The 24,870-nt window shown below is 44.7% G+C and overlaps 1 protein-coding gene across 1 annotated transcript; it reads right to left on the reverse strand.

Moving 5' to 3' along the window:
• Positions 1 to 8,204: 8,204 nt before the first annotated feature.
• Positions 8,205 to 9,597, reverse strand: LOC310699370 (actin, cytoplasmic-like). The gene has a single exon (XM_083487079.1). The coding sequence runs from the start codon at positions 9,487 to 9,489 to the stop codon at positions 8,290 to 8,292; it is 1,200 nt and encodes a 399-aa protein (XP_083343205.1). The 5' UTR covers positions 9,490 to 9,597; the 3' UTR covers positions 8,205 to 8,289.
• Between the last annotated feature and the right edge of the window lie 15,273 nt (positions 9,598 to 24,870).

The raw sequence follows: 24,870 nt of genomic DNA on the forward strand, positions 1-24,870 counted from the left end.
CTTCTACCAGCCGGTCATTGGGGTCTTGCCAGACGTGGTAGGTATATGGTTATTGGAAGCCATCTATCTTTGTAAGAGATGACATATGTGGAGCATTTATCTGGGTGACTTGGATTACATCAGATTATATTTCCTTTTATATATAGAAAAAGAAGCATAATAAATACATCAACATCAATTTATGGGACCAGGCTGTGATATATTTTGATACATATTTAAAATGCAGAGCTGTCTCAAGAACTTGAACAGAGGCCAGCAATGGAAGGTGTCTTTTATTGGGAAGGGAGTCTTCTTTACGGCAGGGGAGACAGGCTAAAAAGAAGGAAGATATATAGGAGCTCTAGGGAGCAATGCAGATCTGAACCTCTGAAAGCTGCAAAAAACTACAGCTGATACTCACTGCCCAAGGGCATAATAATAACAACTGCTCCAACATGCTGCCCTAGCTCTCATAGCGACAGCCTAGGGATTTGCATGTTTGCTGAATTTTAGCAATCCAATATGCCCAGGGTGTGGTCTGAAGGCAAATAATTTCAAGCTAAGCATGTCTGGGTCTCCTCAGGGGCTCAATGGGAGACCTCTTGGAAACCACATGTATGTTGGAAGAAAGAAGGGATATAAAATTAATAAATTTTAAAAGATGTCTGTGGTCTGTTATATGAGTTATATTTTTCACACTGAGAGATGTCCATATAGGAAAGGAGTTGCCTACCATAATGTGTGCTGTTTTTTCCTTTACGCTACTAACACTCTTGCAGCCCCATTCTTGCATTTTCTTAAAGATCTATCTCTGTGTAGGAAAAGCTGAATGTCTGAAGTGCCTTTAAAGGCTAGATGAGCCTTGGGAATATATTCCAACATGTTCTCTCTATTCCTGAGTGGGCTGAAAATGTTGCAACTTGGGGCAAACTTCTCCCCTCACTGAACAAGTTCTTCATGGAGACACCGCAAGCCAGTGCCTTGGTCTATCTGACTCAGTATGGCTGACACTGAGTGGTAGTAGTTGGATTTGGAAGGTTTTAATAATGTATTTGGTTGGCATGCATATTTGTGGTATGACAAGGTTAAAGCACATAAAGCGTTTAAAAACCATATTGTTAGGAAAGCACTGTTTAATGTCTGGATAAGATACAAAGATCTGTTAGAAAATAAAACCCCGAGATGGTTGTCACCAATGGAAGCAAAGGCTCAGAAAAAACTCAATATGGAGGGCCAAATGGCCGAAGTATTGGGAAATTCTGGAGCAAGAGGGAGATAGACTAAAACTGCAGAGTTTTGAAAAATTAAAAAATAGAGTGCGAGATTGGCTCCATTATTATCAAATAATGGAGGCATATAATTTGGACAAAAAATTAGGCTTTCAGGTGGAAAAATCAAAATTGGAAACAGAATTGTTAGATTCTAAAGTTAAGAATTTGTCAAGAATGTATAACTTGCTGTTGAAATGGAATACTCAAGATGAAACGGTGAAATCTGCTATGATTAAATGGGCACAAGATGTTGGACATAATATTATGATGGCTGACTGGGAACAGTTATGGACCACTGGTATGAAGTTTACGGCATGTCATGCCTTAAAAGAGAATTTAATGAAAATGATTTACAGGTGGTACATAACACCAGTCAAGCTTGCAAAAATTTACCATTTGCCCGATAATAAATGTTGGAAATGTAATGAAACTGAAGGTACATTCTTTCACCTTTGGTGGACATGCCCAAAGATTAAGGCATTCTGGGAGATGATCTATAATGAAATGAAAAAGGTATTTAAATATACCTTTCTGAAGAAACCAGAGGCCTTTCTCCTGGGCATAGTCGGCCAATTGGTGCTAAAGAAGGATAGAACTTTTTTCATGTATGCTACAACAGCAGCAAGAATACTTATTGCAAAGCACTGGAAGACACAAGATCTACCCACCAGGGAAGAATGGCAGATGAAGCTGATGAACTACATGGAACTGGCGGAAATGACTGGCAGAATCCGAGACCAGGGAGAAGAGTCGGTGGAAGAAGATTGGGAAAAAATTAAAGTATATTTACAAAAATATAGCAAAATTAATGAATGTTAGAAGGATGCTGAAATGAAGTTACATGGTTTTAGCAGAAATGTTATAAAGATTTAAGTAAAAATGGATTGTTAATGGGCCAAAGTGTAAAATTTAAGGTCAGATTGGGTTAAGGTAATTTATAGAACAAAAATTGAGAACGATGGAAAGGATTTGCTGAAATAGCTAAATTGAATTAGAATAAAAAAGGAGGTGTGAAAGTAAATGAAAGATAAAGACATGGAAATATTGGATGTGTTTTTAAATGTTTCTGTTTTTAAATGTTTTTTTCTTTTTCTTTTTTTTCTTTTTAATTGTGCTGTATTGTTTTTTATTCTGTTTTTTATGTATTGTAACTTTTTATTGTCTCTTTTTTCTCTTTCTTTTGTAATTGTTAAACTTTTAATAAATATCATTTGAAAAAAAAAGACACTGAGTGATAGTGATCCTCTAGGGCAGGGGTTCCCAAACTAAGGCCCGCAGGCCAGATAAGGCCTGAAGGACTTGTTTATCTGGCCCCTGGTGACCCCCGCTGCCACTGCCTGCTCTTACCAGTGCTGCGCTGCACGGCTGCCCACTTCCGGGTTGGAGGAGCACCGTAAATAGCTTGTGCGCATGCGCAAGCGTTATTTGCGCATGCTCATTATTTCCAGTGCACATCTGGGTTGGAGGAGGCCCGTGCACATGTGCACAAGCTATTTCCGGTGCTCCTCCAACCCGGAAGTGCACCAGAAATAGCGTGTGCGCACACGTATGGGCACACGCTCCCCAGCCCTCCAGCCTGCTGCGTGATTGGTGCTGGAGACACTGGCCTGAGGCGCGGTAAATTTGCTGGCCCCTACTGTAGGGTTTCAGGCAGGAGGACTTCTCAGCTCTACCTGGAGAGGCTGAGGATTGAATCTGGGAAACTTTGGCATGCAAAGCATATGTTCTACCACCAAGCTAAAGTTCCAACTCCTAGCTGCCGCCACCACCCTTTCACAGCTGTTGTGGATGGGGAAATCAAATGACTTTTGTTGCACTGCCTTGGTCTGATGCGCTTCTCTCCTGGCATGGGAGGAGGCGTCAGTGATCATACCTATATCTAGACCCGGAAGATGTGTTCTGCAGCTCTGGCACTCTCAGGTCAGTTGTTGTACATGGAGCTGGAAATGAAGAATTGAGTGGGATGCTGGAGAATGACAAACATAAAGTGCTGCAGGCGCCTGGTACTACAGGAAGGGTCATAGGTCAGCATCTGTTTTGCACGAGAAGGTCCCGGGTTCCATCACAGGCATCTCCAGGTAGGACTGGGAATATTCCCTGTCTGATACCCTGGAGCCAGTGTGCACAATACTGAGCTAGAGGGACTAGTGGCTTGACTCAGGGGGCTCACCCACACTTAACCTTTGCTCTGCACTTGTAGGCGCAGGTCCAGGCTTCCCAACTCTGTGTCAGAGCACTCTTCCTTTTCCTTTTGCCCTTCCACTTTCCCTGCAACAACCTACTCTTTACCTCTGAAGCAGAGCAAACAGCAATCCACGCAAAACCCAAATTGACATGTGTTCCAATTTAGCAGTAAAGATTGAGTTTTCCTGGGGAAAGTGGCATGGGGGGGGGAGTGGCAGATCTGTGCCTAGAAAGCAAAGGGCAAAAGGTAAAGGTAAAGGACCGCTGATAGTTACGGTAAGTATAGTCACAAATGACTCTGGGGTTGCAGCACTCATCTCACTTTACTGACAGAGGGAGCCGACGTTTGTCTTGTTCGCAGACAGTATTTCCGGGTCATGTGGCCAGCATGACTAAGCCGCTTCTGGCAAAGCCAGAGCAGCGCATGGAAACACTGTTTACCTTCTTGCCGGAGCAGTATCTATTTATCTACTTGCACTTTGATGTGCTTTCAAACTGCTAGGTTGGCAGGAGCTGGGACAGAGCAATGGGAGCTCACCCCATCACGGGGATTCGAACCACCGACCTTCAGATTGGTAAGCCCTAGGCTCTGTGGTTTACACCACAGCACCACCCACGTCCTGGGCAAGAGGTAAGTGTGGCTAAACCCTAAGTGTAAGGCAGATTCTTCTGTTTGCCAGGCAAAGGCAGAATACCAAGCTTTCCTGCTGCAGCACATACCTTCTACAGCTAATGAGAGGTCAAAGCGCGCGCACATTCAGTTTTTGCTCACTAGACTCGATCCCAGCCCTATCACTGGCTCAAGCATCCCTGGCTGTGTGACACTATGCAGCAAGGCCTTTGCCGGAATTTCCTGGCTAAATGTCTGGGTGTATTTCAGCCACTGCTGAGGGGGGCTGCACTTTGCACAGGCAAGAACTATGATCACGCTAACTGCCGACCACCTATGCCTGTAATTAACTGCTGGGTAAGCAAGGGGGAATTAGCAGTGCGCTGTAGACTCGGCTTCCAATCAAGAGTTTAATCATGCAGCCTGCAAACAGCAAGATACACAGTTATTAATCTTCGAACTGTGTGGTAACCTCAAGTATAATTCCCAATTAATCAGCGGGAGGCAGACACAGCTCAATATTTACAAGCATTTGTAGCATTAAATGCTAATTTATAGCATTAATGTGATTAAAGGGGGGTATTGCTTATGCAGTGACGTGGGTCAGCCTCGGCAAGACTTGGACCCTGTTCTTCAGACTATGTTGCTAGAGAGGAGTTTAACAACCCCATTTGGTCCAGTTTGTGCTGCTTCCCAGAATGCCCAACTCAGAACTTTCCCAGAGAATAGACTAAATAAGTAGCCAGGCTGCATATTACTCTTACCACATGGAAGGCCAGCCCAGTTTTCCTTCTTCAGAAGACCGAAGGCTCCCTCTTGATGCACGAATAGAGCTGGCACGGCTTGAAGTCATACTGACAGAGAAGCTCCCAGCCAGTTTTCTCCTTCTGTTTCTTACCTCCAGTTTAGCATACCATTTTGACTGGATTTTATACAAATAGTCACAACCATGCTGGACACAGCAGGCATGCCAGCTATCTGTGGTAGGGCAGAAAGTGAAGTCACTGCCCCTCCAGCCCAAGAGGAACTTGGGAAACTCATGTGAATTCTGCTTTGATTCCTGGCCACTTTGAAGAGGACTCCTGGTCCATCATGAACAGCACCCACTTCTGGGTGTGTGTGAAGGAAGAGGGACTCCATCAAGCACATTGACCTCCAGGAAGTATACTATAGCACAGGATGCTCCAACTTTTCATACCAAGTGGGCCACAAGACTCCTTCAACAGGGACCCTGCCAAGTTGTGAAAGCACCACCTAGGCCATGAGAAGGAGGACTCTAGGATCTTGTCAGAGCCCCATGCCTCCTTCCCAAAGCCCAGCACCTCACTTCTCTGGCTTTGGGAAGGCAGCATGAGGGCTGTGGGAAGGGGGCATTAAATATTGTTGAGGGCCATCAAAAAAAAAAGGCCTTGAGGGCTGCATTCAGGCTGAATGTTGGACCACCCTGCTATAGCACATACACTGATTGTAAGGATCCATTGGCTTGTCCAGAGTAATCCGTTTGGATTACTTTTATGTGGCATAAGTAGAGGGAATCCTTGCTGATCCCCAAGTGTGGCATCAACATGAGAGAGAACTCAATTAACAACATTCATCTGAGCTTAGTGAGAAGAGACGACTCCCAGGAAAGATCCTGGTGTTGGGAAAGATTGAGCGCACAAGGAGAAGGGGACGACAGAGGATGAGATGGTTGGACAGTGTTCTTGAAGTTTGACCAAACTGTGGGAGGCAGTGGAAGACAGGAGTGCCTGGTGTGCTCTGGTCTATGGGGCATGAAGAGTCGGACATGACTAAATGACTAAACAACAACAACAACATCTGAATTCAGATCCTGGTCATTCTGAGGCAGGCTTCCTCAACCTCGGCCCTCCAGATGTTTTGAGACTACAATTCCCATCATCCCTGACCACTAGTCCTGCTAGCTAGGGATCATGGGAGTTGTAGGCCAAAAACAACTGGAGGGCCGAGATTGAGGAAGCCTGTTCTGAGGGGTAAGCAGGGCTCCTTTGGGTTTAGTTACTACCTGCCCATGCCTCTTTTTTTCATCTGTTTCTTCCTCCCACCAACTTTTATGGCTGGGAAAGGAAGCAGGGCTGCCATAATGGAAAATGGGAGAGTGGGCGTAAAAGTGATGCAATGGATGGCAGCAATCATTACAGGACATCCCCCCCCCCCCGGACACACCAAGAGTACTTAATTCCTCCGGTTTGAAAATCACCACTTATTTTTAATGGAACAGTTTTTGACACTAGAACCATCTGCACTTTTTCATCCTGGCAAGTTGTTCCTGGGCAGCTTCCTTTCTCAACAACTTTGCTACCTGCTTGTGAACTATCCATTTTTGGACTGTCAATCACTTCTCTCACCGGAAGGGAAACAAAGGGGACCAATCTCTCAGTACCCGATGCATCTACAGGTACTTTTCAGCTGCCAAGTAAGCCAGATCACAGTGGGGATATTTGGAAGAGAGGGTGGCAAGCCAACTCACTGGTCTTGTGGATGGAGAATCTCATTCTGCAAGGAGCCTATAGGAGAGGCTGAGAGTGCTGGGATGCCTCACTCGGTGTTAACTTTAGCACAGCCAAGCCACCCCATGTGATCCGCCACAGCCGATCAGCCTCTTTCCTTCTGGAGCAAAGTGAAGTGCTAGTATGTTCACAGACCCTGCTGGGTGGCAGCTCAGCCAATGACTCATAGCATAACACACACAAGGATCAGTGTGCATTTAAATTTGCCATGGCAACAAATAGTCCACCAGCGGTAATTACATAGATTGTCATGGAGACAGGGCAAAAGAAACAGAATTAGTTCCCAGTTCTTTCAGGAGAAAGACCATCTCTGAAGTTCCTGGCATAGGATCCCCAGGGAAGATGTAAGAGAAAAGAGGCTGCGCTACCTCCAGCCCTAAAAAAAGATGCTCTCTGCCAAAGAGCTGGTCTATGGCAACACAAGAGCTGGTCTATGGTTTATGAGATAGCTGTAAATGTCTCTTCACTCTCCCATTGCTTAGGGGTGCAAATATTAAATGAGAGAAATACATGCAAAGTGGAAGATGTATAGGTTTACCCCTGAGATAAGAGGCAACGAGTCCCTGGGTACCAGTTTCTGGAGAACATCTGCAAGTAAGGGCTATTGTCATCTTGCCCTGCATGTGGGCTTTCCATAGGCAGCAACTGGCAACTCTGGAAAGCAGGATGCTGGGTGAGATAGGCCATGGGTGTGATCCTGCAGGGCTCTACTTGTGGCCCAGAGGATTTGGACAATGCCTCCTCTATCAACCACTCACTCACTCATCCATCCTTCACTACACCAACTTTGAAGCCTCTCCCCCATGATTTGCAGATAACGCCACCTTTTGCCACAGAAAACAGCACAGGATTCTGTATTTGTGTCCTTTGGCAGATTCTGACTAACTAGCCTTGCTAAAGGACTAAAAGCCCTGTTCTGATAAACTCTTCTGTTCCAGTGGCATTCTTTAGCAGGAGCAGGATTCGTCAGTCTCAATATTTATCAGGAAGAGGAGCCACATACGGTCAGCAATGGCTATGTTTTCATTTATTTCCCTGGACCCAAGCTCCTCACCTCACAGTCTTGATTGACCTCAATGTATGAGCAGTTTTACAGGTTGCACTCTCTTTGGACAGTGGGCGGAAATGTGTGAGGGGGAGGAACAATCTCTAAATATAGGTAACTGTTCACAGATTTGGGAGAAAGCTACAGTGAGAACTGCAAATGGTGGTAGGTGAGTTCTTCCACCACAAATGTAAGAACATAAGAATAGCTCTGCTGGATCAGAGGAAAAGGCTCACCTAGACGAACAACTTGTTCTCACAGTGATTGACCAGGTAGAACATAGCCCTCATGGCTAGTAGCCACGAATTGATCTAAAGAAAGAGGTGCAGATGTGTAGGTCTGCCTATGAGGCAGTTCATACTTGTGTGTATGTGAGAAATATGGCACACATATCTTGCACTGCTTCTTTTGATAGGCTTTACCTGTAACAAATCACATTTTTTAAAAGGATCCATTACTTGGTTCAACATTTCCACTCTCTCCCTCTCTCCCTCCCCCCCCACCTCTTCTTATATTTTTTGTAAATCCCTACAAACTCCCTTTGCTCTTCCCCATCTCCAGTAGTGGTGACAGAACTGACTCAGAAGTGCTATGCTAAAAAAACAGCATGTTGTAGAGGAGAGTTTCCCTTTGACACATGCCCTTGCCAAGCCTGGCATGCCACCGCCTTGATCAGAAGCAGTGCCGGTGGACAATGAAGGACCCCTTCTCATTGTAGGCCTGCCGGTCAATCCACACGTTCTGGAAAGAGTTGAGGGATGCCACAATGGAGCCACCCAACCAGGCAGAGAAGGTGCGGTTGGGGGAAGCCAGGATGCCCACCTTTTTGGATGGCTCCATCTTCTGCAGTTCCTTCTTAATCCTCTCGGAAAAGCCACGAAGCATGGTAGTTCCACCAGCCAGCAGCACATTGGCAAGCAGGTCCGCTTGTCGCTCTGGCTTGCATTTCCTGATGCTGCTTATAGCTTGGACATGAAGCCCCACCTCTGGGAAGCCCAGCATGGTCGGATTGAAGAGGATCTCTGAGCAGCGGAAGCGCTCACTGCCGATGGAGATAACCTGCCTGTCAGGAAGGGTGTAGTCCATGAGGTATTTCTTCTCATCAGCATTCAGTTCACCCTCATATTCCTCCGGGATATAGCAGCACTTCTCCTTGATCTGACATACCACCTCCATTTCATCCTTATGGAAAGGGTTCCCAGATTCTCCCATCAGCTTGGCCAGGTATTCCGTCAGGGCATGGCCTGCTATGTCCAGTCGGTAGGTGGCATGAGGTAAAATGTAGCCATCGTGGACAGGAGCGGTGTAGGATGTCCCATAGCCAGAGCCAATCACCAGACCACCTGTCCGGCCGTAGGAATACACCGACAAAAGGGACTGATGAGCCACAAACATGGCTGGCACTTCAAAGTTCTCAAAGAGCAGCTCCGCCATTTTCTCGCGGTTAGTCGTTGGGGACATGGGGGAATCAGTGACCAGCACAGCAAGCTCTTCAGGGCACACGCTGAGCTCTGTGTAGAAGACATGGTGCCATAGCATCTCTAGGGCATCCCAATCTGTCACGACTCCATGGGTCATTACCTGGTGTGTGCTCACCTCCGCACGCCGCTGTGGGATGCTCTTCCCAATGTAGTACAATGGGCTTTCCTTGGTCCTGTACCTTGGCACCCCCACAACACTTGGCACAATGGATCTCGGCTTCTCATCCCCAGCCAGGCCACTCTTGGTGTATCCAGTGCCTGTGTCTATAACAACGGCAGCATAGTCCTTGTACTTGTCTGACGGGCATGATGAGGAGTCTGACGGGAGGCCCTTTGAGCTTGGTCTGTGCCCTACAGGGCCAGGACTCTTGGACTTCTTAGGGTAGTGCATTGTGATGGGATCTTTCAGAGGCTATGTCCCTTTGTCCTGATGCTATCACAAGACCAGACAGTGGCCCAACAGCCTCAGAGGGAAAGAAAGAATCTTCCCATCAGTACAGAAGGCAGGCACCATGTTGCCATAACAATCACCTGTGATGCGGCCACAGCAGAATGACATCATAAGAATGGGGGATGAGATGAAGGTGTTTTCATTCTAATAAAGATATTGAAATGAAACTGAACTGACACCCACTGAGACCTTACCACAATACTTGACATACTTCTATTGTTTCCATGATTGACATCCACTCTAGACACCGTGTGATATTTAATGGTTTTATCCTCATCAATTATTTCATAGAATCATAGAATTGTAGAGTTGGAAGGGACCATGAGGATCATCTAGTCCACCCCCTCCAATGCAGAAATATTTTGCCCATTGTAGGGCTCGAACCCACAACCCCGAGATTAAGAGTCTCCTGCTCTACTGACACAGCTAACTTCACAGAATGACAAAAGCAAACACATGTTGGCTAAGGAACTTGTTGCCTAAACTGACGTACGATTCAGTTGTGGTGTGTGCAATAATCTTCTGTGCCTTCTCAATCTGAAGTTCATGTCAGATGCTTTTATTATGCCTTCCCCCTCCCCTTTTTGGGTCTGAATTTTAGGTATGGGACTAATAGTGCACTATTAGTCCCTTGGGGTCTGGTGAGGACCCCAAGACTTCCTGCAATGATTTTGCAATGTTCTTTGCAGATAAAGTCGCTCAGAGGGAAAGGGAAGGAGATGGAGTCACACAGAGGCAGAAGGAGAACTATGCCATCTTGAATTGCTGTGAACTCTGCTCTCTTTTACCTCTGGCCTCATCCACAGATTAACTGCCCCCCCCCCCGAATAAAAGACAGAACAAAAGATTCCCCCCTTTGGATTTAGCTGCCTGATCAGCACTGGAAAAGCGTTCCCCGAATGAGCTTGGCAGAGGAGGGAGCTGCAAATATGATGTAAAAAGAATGCAGCACAGACTGGATTAATTTAAGTGAGTGTTGATGGGCACATGCAATTCTCGCTGGTGTGCAGGGTGTTGGGTTGAAATAAACGACAGACGAATGACAAGTGTCATATGGGAGGCATCTGCTGAGCATGTCTCGGGGAGTCCCTTTTATTGAATATTACAGCATTGCCACATATGTGCTTGTTGCTGATTGGTTAACACAAATACAATACAAGGGTTGCATATACAATACAAGGGTTGCATGTAGACATTAATCATCAATAAATTAAAGGTTGGGAAAGGGAACACAGAATTAGACAGGCGTGAAAACCTCTTTATTAAACTATAACTAATGATTGATATAGCAAAACTTAACAGGGCATAACTATTGTATTCCATAGATGTGGTCAACCATGCATTAGGAACAGGTCAGGATATGATGTTTCATGAACTCAATGTGAACTGAACATTCTAGGATGGGTGAGGCGATGTTTCAGTTAGAGTGGTTTGCCAAAGTCATGTGCAGAAACAAAACGTCCCATCACAGGGGACTGAATGTCCCCAGCTCCATGGCAAACATGAAGGGTTTCGTTTTCTGTTGACGCTCCTGAAAGAATGGGCACATTGTTCAGTTAGAGCACCAGTTCTCCACAGAAAGACTTGAGAGTGGAGATCTCTACTGGAATGTCAGGAAGCTCCTCTACTCAGCATCCTGGTTCTTACTCCTGGTCAGATGTTTCCTTTGGGGCCCATGACCCTGTAGAAACTGCAGGAAACTTTTAGAAGTCAGAACAGGGCACACACTTTCCACTCTATGCTCATATATTTCTATGATGGCTATCTGATCTGCCTCCTCTGTCAGAGATATTAAGGCTCTGTGTACCAGTTGCAAGGAATCATGAGGGAGAGAGAGTGCTATTTTGCTTAGGTCCTTCTTGTCATCTTCTTCTTCTTTGGCAATCACTCATAGCCGAGTAAGATTGTCTTCCATAAACAGGGTTCTCAAAAGTGAGGGCATAAGTGACTGTGTTATCTGACAAAGTCCATATATTCCATGTTCCAAAGTTCAATTGTCTTTTACGACCACTGGGTGGTGACCCCACTGGGGGCGGTAATCCAGTCAGGGAAAAAGAGGGGCAGATTATGTTTAGGGCACCTTTTCTAGCCCCTTCCCTCTTTTCAGAGTGAGCAGAGTGGATCCTAAATAGGGCTGCTCAGTCATGGATAGAGCTGCCGAGCTGCTCAACTGCCTCATTCCTTGAGTCAGAGCGACTGAATCTATATCCACCGCCCAGGTGCCGGTTCATAACTAGGGGCTTCAGGATTTCACAGTCCTGCCCCCGTTACCATTTGCCAATTGCCATGGGACGTTTGGGGGTTTGGGATGGGTTTTTGGAAGACGCCTGTGCGTGAATTTGTTTTATGTGTGTAGATCAGTGCACACTGACCAATGCACAGTATTCGCAGTAAGGCTCTATTCCAATGGCATGAGTAATCATGACTGGTAGATTCTTGTCATAGTGGAGCAATAGCCTTTCCTATTCCTCTCCTTCCAGAGCCTCTGATCTGCATTTTAGTGTGAGAGATCCCCTTGACAACTTGCTGGCCATTGTGAGGACAGGATGATGGACTAGATGGGTCTTTGGCCTGATCCAGCAGGCTCTTCTTACGTTCTTGTGCTGGGGTTTCATCTGATCCTATTATACTCACTCACCTGGGAGTAAGCTTCACTGAACTCAATGTGTTACATTTCTCAGTAGACATGTGTAGCATTAATCTCTTGTTCCCAGTGTATGCATTTATGGAAGGAATGGCCTTAGATCTTTAGCCTTGGCAAGTCCCTGTCCCCACCTATTACCCGCTTGGGAAAAGGGGTGTATGATTGTCCTAAGAGCACAGTCTCCTTGCTCAGCTGCTTGAGAGAGAGGCAAAGGTTCAGAATGAGCCTTCTGATAAATGGCAGGAACAATTGACTTTCCCTTGCTAAAGTAGCTCTTTCTCCTCTGGCCACAGGGAACGGTCTCACTCTTAAAAAAAAAAAAAATCCTGTGTGGCTAATCTGCCCATGTCTGCTTAATTCCTTCTGACTGGCAGAGAAGCAACTCTGTTCTCTCTGCATTCAGCCAGCTTTGTCATTAATGCAGTTAATTCCAGAGCCAGAGGGTGAGCCTGGGAGATCCATAGCAAAGCAGGCAGGCCATTCGCACTGCTGGCAGAGCCGGGGGGCAGGAATAGCGATTAAACTCACCATGCTAGATTTACTATATATACTAAGTCAGGGTGAATCCTGATGCATATCCGACGGGCATCAAACATCAAGACCTGTTCAGGGTAAGATTCAGAGCATCTCACCATCAGAGGGTTGACATGAAACCGAACTGTGGATGACCCAGCAGCATCCCTTCTCCCCACCCACCCACACTGCTTCATCAGAGTGCTTGTTACATGTGCAAGATGCAGGGATGATGCAATGCCAGGACAACGTGATATTAATTGACATTAAAAACCATATTGTGTAAGTTCATCCACAGTGGCATCCTGCAGCTGTGACATGCTGCTGTCTACTTCTAAAAACATCTGCGGCTCCAATGTTAAAGAGTTGCAATGACGTGGACTAGTCTGTGACTAATACTGGACCGTTTAGGTGTGTTCCAAGGCAATTTTCAATAACTCACTCCTTGTTCCACTTTACTGTCAAGAATTGTGTGTCGGTTAATGTGTACCTGCAAGATGGAGGGTCAATGGATGGTCCTTCTATCTTTGATCAAGGAGATGTGCCAGGTAAATTTCTCAGCATCAGAATTCTACTCATTACCTGTCTGGGGATCTGCTTTCAATTTTACACTGCAGCTTGCCAACCCTGAAATGCATATATAACAGAAATGTAGGCATAAATTTTATGAAATGAAATAATAAGCCTACACAGATGCTTAGAAAGTTGAGGTGATTTTAATGTGTTTTAGTACTTTAAATTTGTATGTTTTAAAGTATGGTTGTGATTTTATTTTTCTTGATTTCACTCTTTTATCTTTTGTAAACTGCTTTGAGGGGTTTCCCCTCCCCCCTTATGATTGAACAGCGTGAATTTTTTTATGAAATAAAAATATGAATATGAATATTTGTGAAAACAACACCAAATAGTATGGTGTGATGCTTGGAAAAATGCATTTACTAGGCAAAATGTATTCATATTCATATATTCAAAAACGAGAAAGAGTTCCATGGGCAGCAGGCTCTTCCCTGCAATGCCTCCGCAAGACTTTCCATTTGAACACAGCACTATATGGGTATTTCTGCATGAAGAAAAATGTTTGTATTTTGTAATCTCTGCCTATTACCTTTTCCTTTATGTTACTTTAGTCTGTTATCCTATGATTTTTGTAAGGGTCAGAGGGAGCAGAGTTACTTCTGCTTCATCTTAGTGCAAGCATAAAAAAGGGAGAGCACAAAAGACTCTCATTTTCCCAGTAAAGAATAGGAGTTGCAGCAGCATGTCAGGAGCTGCTGAGGCTAGTATGGGAAGCCTCCAGGCCATGCTCAGTGCTTGAATTGAATTGCCAGAGGGTGAAGGGCGGAAGAAGCTCGGCTAGAGATGATCAAATCTGTCCCCTTGGGTTTCTCATTTCTACATTAGTCTGCAATTTATTTTCCAAAGTTCTCATCTGCATTTTAGTGCAAGCCTTCCCTAATACACACATTTTGTGGTGTGCAGTATTGTCATATATATATATATATATATATATATATATATATATATATACACACACACACACACACACACACACACACACACATTTTTACGGGACATGGGTGGCGCTGTGGTCTAAAACCACTGAGCCTCTTGGGCTTGCTTTATCAGAAGGTCAGAGGTTCGACTCCCCGCGACGGGGTGAGCTCCCATTGCTCGGTCCCAGCTCCTGCCAACCTAGCAGTTCGAAAGCACATCAAAGTGCAAGTACAATGGTACCTCGGGTTACATACGCTGCAGGTTACATACGCTTCAGATTACAGACTCTGCTAACCCAGAAATAGTACCTCGGGTTAAGAACTTTGCTTCAGGATGAGAACAGAAATCGTGCTTTGGTGGCGCGGTGGCAGCAAAAGGCCCCATTAGCTAAAGTGGTGCTTCAGGTTAAGAACAGTTTCAGGTTAAGAACGGACCTCCGGAACAAATTAAGTACTTAACCCAAGGTACCACTGTAGATAAATAGGCACTGCTCCGGCGGGAAGGTAAACGGCATTTCCGTGCGCTGCTCTGGTTTCGCCAGAAGCGGCTTAGTCATGCTGGCCACATGACCCGGATAAACTGTCTGTGGACAAACACAGTCTCCCTCGGCCAGTAAAGCGAGATAAACGCCACAACCCCAGAGTCAACTGCAACTGGACTTAACTGTCAGGGGTCCTTTACCTTTACCTTTATATACATTTTTGCAAAGCGGTTTTTCTTTATATAATGCATTTTTCTAAGTTATTTTCACTAATATATAGATTGTTATGCACACTTTACACTTTAGTGCCTCTCTTCATTGGGGAACCCAAGTAACTGTTTGATTGATGTTGGCCAGATGTTGGGTCCACCAGAATCTGAAATTAGGGACCTTTTTTAAAAGAAGTAGCAAGAAATACGCAATATCTTAATTAATCAATTGTGCCCGCCCGCCCCCATCCTTAAGCACTAGCTGGTTTCTGGTGGGTTTTGTTGTGCTTTGCCCACATGACGATCTGAGACAGAAAAGTGGGATCTGCACGTCCTTTCCTTAGTGTGCCCCTGGTGTCTCTGATGGCCAGTGACATTTTCCTGGCACTTGTCCCCTCTTTTCATTTATTCAGGGAATAACACTTTGAATCTTGGGGGCCTTGACTGCTTGTGTTTGAAATGTCTTCACTGCTGTGACTGGTTTGAGATTCCTAGGCGTTTCGCCTCTTGTTCTCTGGGTGGGCAAGTGTCCTAGCACTCTTGGGATGTGTGATCTTGAAATGTCATTTCTGCTCATGCATGTGACTCTGAAATTTGCTCTGTCACCTCACCCTCACCCACCCACCACTTGCTTCAAGCCAGGAAGTCTCAGTTCAGTCACAGTTTGTCGAAGGTACAAGGGAGAACAAAATGAATTCATAGAAAAAAAGGGGACAGCTATTCGTGGGAAACATGGAGAGGAATTCACACACCTCTGCAAGGGGCGCACCCTTCTCTGAGGCAATTCGGGCCTCACTTGTGGTACTGAAAAAGAGAGAGAAGTTTGCTTACATGGCAAGAGGATGGGGAAATTGTGGGCCGACTTGGAAGGGTTGTTTGCGATGTGGTGATTCAGTGTGTGTCCAGCTTGACAGTGAAGTTTGCTGGCTAAGAGATTTGGGAAGGAATTCAGTGTAGCCCTAATTTAAAGTCCCTGAGTGGTGTACTAGTTGTGCTAGCAGAATGGCTTGCACAGGACTAGGTGCAGGAAGAAAGCATGGTCCTGGTGCCTGAGTGCTCAACTGATTGCTGTAGCCCTAATACTCCTGGTTGCGCAACAAGCTTCAGCTAGTGCAACTGATGTAGTGATGCTTCCTGAACATTTCCTTTTTTCTGGGACAATTCTTGCTGCTGCTGAGATAGGAATGAATGAGGGTGCATCTACATGATGCTTTCTTCCCAAGAGGCTATAGCAATGTTAGAAGGCCAGCAGTCCTGTGCAGATCCATCACTGATAGTTCTTCCTTACTGGGAGCTAAGCTCTGATATTTTTTTGAGGCACAGATTCAGTCTAGGGACCAGGGAACAAATAGGGTGAACCTTTGGAAATCTTGATGAAACTGGGCCAGATGCGTACTGCAGTTTTGACTTGTGTCGTCTGGAGTCAGGGAACCAGGTGTAAAGCCTTGAGCATAGTTTGTTCCGTGTTCAGATGAGGCTAGAGACTGTGACACTGACAGCCCACACTGAGATCTTCGGCTGCTGCATATATTTCAGTACTCTGAAATGTTCAGTCCAGTAGCCTGCTAGCAGCCGTCTACATCCATTCCTGTCTGGAGTCGGAGCCAGAAGCTGAGGTCTCTTGGCAGAGCCACTCGGGGTGACTGGCAGGACTTAAATGAAAGCAATCCTTGGGTGAGAAGCATGTTGGCAGCAGCAGCTGCTGAGAACAATAGGCCACACTTGCACAACAGCCTCCCCTGCAATGTTGGAAGCACCTCAGATAAGCTGGGTCTCCTCCTCATGTCAAAATGCCTCCAGTTTAAACAGTGAATCCCTGACTGACAGAAACTGTGGGGAGGGGGTAATGATAGTGGGTGGGTTCCTGGGTGTCCCGCATGTGTGGGGCTGGCCACTTTCAGGAACACAGGGGAAGATGAAATGCTACTGAGTGCAGTGGGTAAGTAGTTCTTCAGTTCAGACTGAGCTGTGATCAGAGACACCCTCAGAAGCAAACGAACACAGAAGCCTCAGGTGTTCTTTACAGTTTCATTTGCAAGTGCTTTGGGTTTCTGAAATCCTGGTCTAAAAATGTTCCTGCTAGGCTGCACCTACCTCCTGAACTCGCAAGGCTGTCTCTGCTCCCACCTGCTCCAAGAACTTGAATGGAGCCTAAAAGTGGCTTTTTTTCTTGTATGCCCCCCTCTCCACTCCCTCCTATAGATATGTGTGTGTGTGTGTGTTTTGAGAATGCTTGTCTCCAGAGGACAGGCAGCATAGCTATGCTGCTGAATTAGCACCTTTTAATAGGAACTATTTGACAAGAGTCTGATTCAGCTTTTCTCTCCTTGCTCTGTGGGGGATTTTTCTTTAGGTGAAACTGGGTCAGTTCAAGTATCCGAGTCACAATTGCATTTCATGTGCCTGCCCGCTTAAGAGCTCCATCCCAAAGGATTTGCTCTATGAATGTGTTCTTAGATTCCACATGCAGCCAGGCAGCTGCTGTCTGATAAGGTGAGGGGAGAAAAGGGGGGGGGGAGAGTTCAAAAAGCGTACAAATGCAAATATATCAAGAGCTGCTGTGGAAGGTGCTTTTATCAATAATTGTCCTGCTGAAGACTCTGCCTTTGTGAACTGAGCCATGATTGATGCAAGAAGTAACTCTCTTAGTCAGAACATGGACACAGACCATTTGCACAGGAATTGATTTAACAGCCCTCCCAAGCTGGGCATTGCTTGAGGGCTGCGATTGGTCACATGACACATGATATTGCTGATCCCTCCTCACATATCTTATGTACCAAATCCACATTGATTTTGTATTCTGATGTTGCATTTTCCATGCACATTACGGAGCTCATCCAAAGAAGGAAAAGGAAAAATGTCACTGAATCAGCATGGCTGCTTCCTGCCCTGATAGCTTCTGGGAGGGATAAGACGATGTTTCGTGAGGATGCCCAATGTTTGTGGCATAACACTTGACCCATTCAAGTGAAAGCAATTTCCCTGTAGATCTGCTATAGTGAGGGCATAACAAGCTTCTGAGAGGCCTCTCTGTCAGCAATCATGTAATGTGTGCAGACCTGCATTTATTACCCCTTTCAGATGCAGTATTAGTCTGGGTGGTTGAACTCATTTGTGGAACATGCCTCCAGGGATGGGAAAGGAACTGGATGCATTTTCATCCAAAGTCGGACCTAATAAATTTGCACTTTCCAAAACAAAACGAGACACACATCAATTCGTCAAAATGTGAACTTCTCTGAATTTTGCAGTGCAGTTGTCCAGTCAAGTAACGTGTACTAAAATAATAATAATCATATACTGGGGTAAAAATGCTTAAACATGTGTACAAAATATGTTATATTAGGGAAATCTGACCTGAAAAAATATTAGGCAAAACGACATACAAATGTGTGTATCAGGAGCAATTAGGTCCATCAGGGTTTGTGTAATGTTTAATTGTTTAAATATTTAGTCCCTCTAACCACAGAACTTTCTCCAAGTAAAACATTTTAAACCTGATGCATAAAAGAGATGCTCCTCATCAGTGGAAGGTGGTCTGGATGGAGAAATGTTATATTTATATCCTGCTCTTCAGCCAAGCAGTTCACATATTAGAATGACAAAAGACCTGTCCTGCTCTGCCCTATCTTGCCCCCACAAAATGGTCACTTCTCTAGGGAGCTAGTTAAGAGTGGCAGCTTGGAAACTCTATGCATTTGGCTCAAATAACTTCCCTGTATTGGGTACATTGAGGAAGAAGACTCGGGGGTCGCTGTTGCTTTTACACTGAAAGGGTCTATATCTCAGTGCTTTGCATGCAGGAATTCCTGGGTTCAATCCCTGCATCTCCTGGTAGAGCTGGGAAACACCTCTGTATGAAGCATGGGAGAGCCGATACTAGTCAGTGTAGACTACAACTCTCATCATTCCTAGCCACTAGGGCTCATGGGAGTGCCGCATCTGGAAGGCACCATGTTGGCCACCCCTCTTGTGGACAATACCGAGCTCTTAAATGGGCCAATGACTACATATTCTTTAAAATGTTTGTGTTTAACGTCAAGAAGATGAGAATGGAGGCTGAAGAGTGGCCAACGGCAGAAAAGATATATTAAAATAACTACAGAGGATTTGATGCTTATAGTGAAAGGCCAGTCAGAGGGCAAATGTTCCCAATGGGGTGGAGTAAAGGAACAGCCTATCAGGCACAGGACAGAGTTTGAGGACTAAGGGGAGTGAGCTGACATAGCGCAAGAGGACTCAGCAGTCAGGGTTCTTCTTAGGACTGTGAAGGAGGAAACCTAAGGGCTATATAGCAGGGGGCTGCTGGCTACAGTAAATACAGAAATAGGAGCCAAAGGAAGGCAGGAGATATTTTTGAAGGTCAACAAAATTACATAGCTGGCAACCATTCAAAAATTTTATGCATGCCCACCAATTCATAATATTTATAGATTGCTCATCTCCAAGGAGCTCTGTTCATAATAAGTAGAAAACAAGCATGAAACATATGGATGGTATTGCTTCATCCTTTAGAGAGTGGGTATCCAGGCAGAATGATTGTGTCCACACAAACTTCAATCAGTCCTTCCTTTGCTTTCTAAAATCTGTTTTGTGAAAAGGGACATCTGGAGGCAAAGAGCAACAGCGTGCATTCTCTCTCTCTCTCTCTCTCTCTCTCTCTCTCTCTCTCTCTCTCTCTCTCTCACACACACACACACACACACATTTAAAATAATAAATGACAGTATGCTGCTTTGCAGAAATATTTCATAATATGCATCATGTCTCTTTTGTTTGCCAAATCTGGGGAAAGGAAATTTCAATGAAGGAGCTGTAACGACCATTCAGCCTAGCGAGCAGTCTTCCAAACTCCAGCTTTAATAATGTAATTTAAATAATCATAAACAATGTGATTGGATATGAGCTAGGAGATCAGTTATGGTCAGGATGTTAAATCTATATATAAAGTTTAAATAGGGAGTTCAAGGAATGATAAAAAGGGTCAAAATGCAAAAGGTGGAAATAATAAGCCAAGAGTAAAGCAAACAATTATATTTTATCCAGGACTGGAGATCTCAGTCCAGAAGTGGCCTACACATTACATCAAGTGCAATAAAACACAAATAACACCTGGAATTTAGACTTCAGAGAGTAGATCCCAGGCAATTCGGGATGGCAACTCAGAGATCGCAGGTCAGAAGCTGCAGCACCATGGAAAGCTCCTAGAAAGCAGCTCCATCCAATGAAGTCTAGGAAATGAGTGGGCCCTTTTGTGCCTCCCAAGTCGTGCCTCTTCCTTGAGAAGAGAAAGGCCTTAAAGTGGCAGCTCTCTCACTAGGAGCTCATTATTCTTCCTCCTTTCAAACAATTTCCTCCAGGCTTACCTGCTTTGATGGGGATGCGGGTCTCTGGCATGGAGGGGGTCAGTTCCTCATATGTGAGTATGCATGTGTATGTGCACATGCATGTACAAACACCAAGGATATGGACTCCAGAGAGTCTTATTTAGGAGTTGCTAAGTTCAAGGATTCCCAATCTGATAGCCTCTGGTTCTGGCTCAGGTTTGGTCATGGTGCTGAGGTCTGGCATCTAGTCCCTCTGCTTCCATAATCTCTGGTCCAACAAATTTTGCTGGCCCCCACAGAGCTGAGGTAACTTACTGGAGGGGGAGGGAAGGTGTTCATATAGTATTTAAATTTGGAATTCTAGATGTAAGCTTCTTCAGGATCTGTCCTTTTTGCCTACTTGGGTAGCACTAGACAATAGCAATATTTGATGACAATATTTGTATGTCATCATCACTGAGACAAGGCTTAATGCAAGGTGGTTCAGGTTAACCACAAGCAAGCCAAAATTGCTGGAAAACAGCTTGTGATGTTAGAAGGGCAAGACAGCACATCAAGCCTGGCCAGTAGTGCTGGGGAGTCAGATGATGAACACCAGCAAATTGCTCCCTTGCTCTAGAATGGTGCCCATTGCCACACTAGGAACTTTCCAGCTAATAGATATAGATATATAGATATATAAAGCTGTGCTTGTTTTCCTTCTACAGCATCAAAATCTTTCTTTAATGTTTTTATTTTTAAAAAATCCCTGTCGGTTTCATTTTAATCTGTTTTTTCTTTTTGGTATTTTTCATTTTAGACCTTATTATGTCTTATGTGATGATTGTTTAATTTTGTTGCACATTTAATATGTTTTTATTTATTGTTTATGACTACTTTTGTTATATTTTTGTAATTACATAAATCTTTCCATGTTTTAAGCCACCTTGAGCATAGTTTTAACTATGGAAAGGCAGCATGCAAATAAATGATGATGATCATGATTTTCATGATTGGGGGAGAAGACACACACACACACACACACACACACACACACAATATACACTGTGAGGACAGATGGGTCATATGAAAAGTGGTCTTGTGAACTGGGTGGGTTATCTGGGAAGAATGGAGGACAGAGAGGCATGCAAGTTTAGGGAGGCCAGTTGGAGTTCACATGCCAACAATTTGTCCCTTTCCTACTTTTGTGTTTCTGAAATCTAACCGTATTAATATTGACATATCTGAGGTGGCTGTGATTTTTCCTGAACCAAGTAAAAGCTGCAAAAACAGCCTAAAATCCCCCCCTCCCAGACTGCAGCAAAACCCATCACTTGGGCTTGTAGCTTTTACCACATCAACCCCATGGGCACATCATACACAAAGAGCTGGCTGTCATTTTGAAGGGCTGTCACAGCCTGTCTTCATGCTACCTGTCAGTTCTCATATGCCATGAAGACATCAACCACACCAATCTTCATTGCCTATTAGTTACATTTTCCAGAAAGCACCTTTTTCTGCCCTCCAACGCCAGCCCTCATGCATGGATGAAGTTCCCTGTTGCTGCATAAGATGTCATTTAATTATCTTCCCATAAACCAGGGGCAGCCAATGTAGTTGGAAATGACTCCCATCATTCTTGACCATTAGCTATGCTGGCTGGGAATGATGAGAAAGAACAATTGGTCTTACCTGAAGTGTAGATTTGGGAGTAGGGATGCTGGAGTACATGGGCCCTGCCATGGGTAATTTCCAATGAACTGATAGGGAGACACTATCTGTTGATTATAATTTCCTTGCCTTGTCAGATATCTAGTGAATTTGCTCCTTTAGATTTGCCCGAGCCAAGGAGGGAGGAAGGAGGCAGGTTTTTTATTTCAAAGACTCTGTCGGTGCTTTGCTGCTCGTTGAATCCAGAAAACTGAGGGAATTGAGCCTACTTCCCACAAGTCTCTGCTCCTGCCTAGCATCACATGACAAGGACATTGCCCATCCCATTGGCTCCACCATCCCACAATGTAAATTTATAGTCTAATAACATCTGGAGGGTTACTCCTGTTAGCTGAACCTATCTTTAAAGCTTTCTTTTGCACTCAGATTTATGAGGATCATCATAATGGTTCAGAGCAAGCCTCAAAAACCAACAACACAATAACTTGAATTTCCCTTTTGTGTTTATAGGATGTACAGTGGTACCTTGGGTTAAGAACTTAATTCGTTCTGGAGGTCTGTTCTTAACCTGAAACTGTACTTAACCTGAAGCATCACTTTAGCTAATGGGGCCTCCTGCTGCCGCTGCGCTGCCGGAGCACGATTTCTGTTCTCCTCCTGAAGCAAAGTTCTTAACCCGAGGTAGTATTTCTGGGTTAGCGGAGTCTGCAACCTGAAGCGTATGTAACCTGAAGCGTATGTAACCCGAGGTACCACTGTCTTGATTTGACTAGTGAGGGACCTTAGGCAATTTTTTTTTTTTGGGGGGGAGATTGTAGAGGGTAGGAGAGGGATATTCAATTCCCCCCCCCACACCCGAATAGTAATTGTTCAAAAAATGAACCTGGGAAGCCTGTAGATGTATAGAGCAAGGTCCCAGGTCCGCAGGTCCGCAAGTCACCACTGTGTGTGAATTCAGATAAAAGCTGGAATTTGTGTAGATCTGATTCATCTTTCAATGCAACACTGCACTATGCACAGCAGATTGAAAAAGCCCCACAACAGTCAGCCCAGTATCAAACAAACACCTATCCAGCTGTGTGCTGAGTCTGCAAAATTCCTAGAGTGCTTTGGGGGCAGTTTACAATGTGGAAAACTGTGTTCAAAAAGCTGCTGTCCCTCCGGAGACAACTTAAAAAATACTTTTAGATTTATTTGACAAAAAGAATCAATTGACTTTCTCTCACTCTCAGATATTTCCAAAGTGTTCAAATATCATTCTTTGAACAGGTGCTCTTACATAAAAACAAACAAACACCTATCTCTTTGTGCTAAGTGGATCTATTCCCTGCCATTTGTTTTAAGTGAATACAGCAAAGGCACATAAGCTTTCATAGAGTCGAACTGGAATTCTTCCAGCAGCATGACTAGAACTCCGTGATTTCCAATCTGAAGGTTATAGGTGCTTCATAGGTGACCTTTTCTGACCTGAATATGAATTTCAGAAGCAGAGCTGAGTGGGGTATTTTAGAAAACTTGTGCACCACCCTTCCAATGCATAAGACTGAGGCACTGTTTGTGGGTGGTTCCCTAGACTGGATGGCTGGAAGGTTGCCTGCTTTTGATGGGGCTACACTCCCTCTGAAGGAGTGGGTATGCAGCTTAGGGCTTATTCTGGATCCATTGCTATGGCTTGAGGCTCAAGTGGCCTCTGTGTCACAGAGTGCCTTCCATCAGCTTTGGCTGGTGGCCAGCTGTGCCCCTATAGCCTAATTTCTTTTGTCTATGCTCTGGTAACCTCTAGGCTACATTACTGCAATGTGTTATGTGGGGCTGACTCCGAAAAAAGTTCAGAAACGTCAGTGGGTGCAGAATTCGGTGGCCAGATTGCTCACCATGGCAAGACGGTTCAAGCATATAACACCAATCCTAGCCCAACTGCATTGGCTGTCAATTAGTTTCCGGGCCCAATTCAAAGTGCTGGATTTGAACTATAAAGGCTTAAATGGCCAGGATCACAATATCTCAAGGACCACTTCTACCTATATAAACTGACCAGGACCCTGTGGTCATCATCTGATGCCCTGCTTCACGTGCCTCCTCCAGGAGAGGTCCAGAGCGGCAGCAACACAAGAATGGGCCTCTTCTGTGGTGGCTCCCTGTTTGTAGAATGCTCTCCCCAGGAATGCTCGCCTGGTGCCTTCATTATATATTTTTAGGAGCCAGGCAAAAACGTTTCTCTGTAACCAGGACTTTGGCTGATTAACATTCTATGGCCATTGGGGGGGCATTGGTTGAAGGTTTTTGTTTTATTATGTATTCTGTGTTCTCATTTATTATGTATTTTATGTTGTAAATAGCCCTGTGATAAAATAATGTTTGCATCACTTGTGGTAGCTTACAAGTTTTTTTTAATGCAATCACATAAAGCAAAAGCCTAAAAAACAGACAAAGTGTGTGCAATATAATATACATATTTTGTAAACTGATATGGAAGTTTTCTAGTGAAGGTGCAGTAGAGACATTTAAAAAGTATATGTAAATAATGTGCAAAAGACTGGGCAAGTGTTTCCTCCTCCTCCTCCTCCTCCTCCTTCTCCTCCTCCTCCTCCTCCTTCTCCGCCAGCAAACTCCATTTGCATGACCTTTCATACAAAGATGATTCACTGCAATGATTAGAAACCTGACTGACCCTCAGGATGTCTCTACAAAAGGCATTTCTCTTATGATAACACTTCCTCCTAGGAAGAAGCATTTCAAGCCTAGTTGTGAAGAACACATGCATGTGCATGTATGTCTCCACAGGGACACATGAAGGAAAGTCAGTAATGAATGGTGGCACCTGAAATATGTATAGAGCCTTTGTTCGTGACAATGTATATCTTTCCTACACACTTTTCGCTTGGATGGAAGATATTTTTGGGAGGAGGATGTCAGCTATGAACTGAGCAGACTGGAGAAACTTGACCAAACAGTGTTGCCTTGGCTACTCCTGCCTTAAAAAGTGTCTTTTCCTTCATG

The sequence above is a fragment of the Podarcis liolepis genome (assembly GCF_965112155.1).
Source record: "Podarcis liolepis genome assembly, chromosome: 2".
NCBI classification, from domain to species: Eukaryota; Metazoa; Chordata; class Lepidosauria; order Squamata; family Lacertidae; genus Podarcis; species Podarcis liolepis.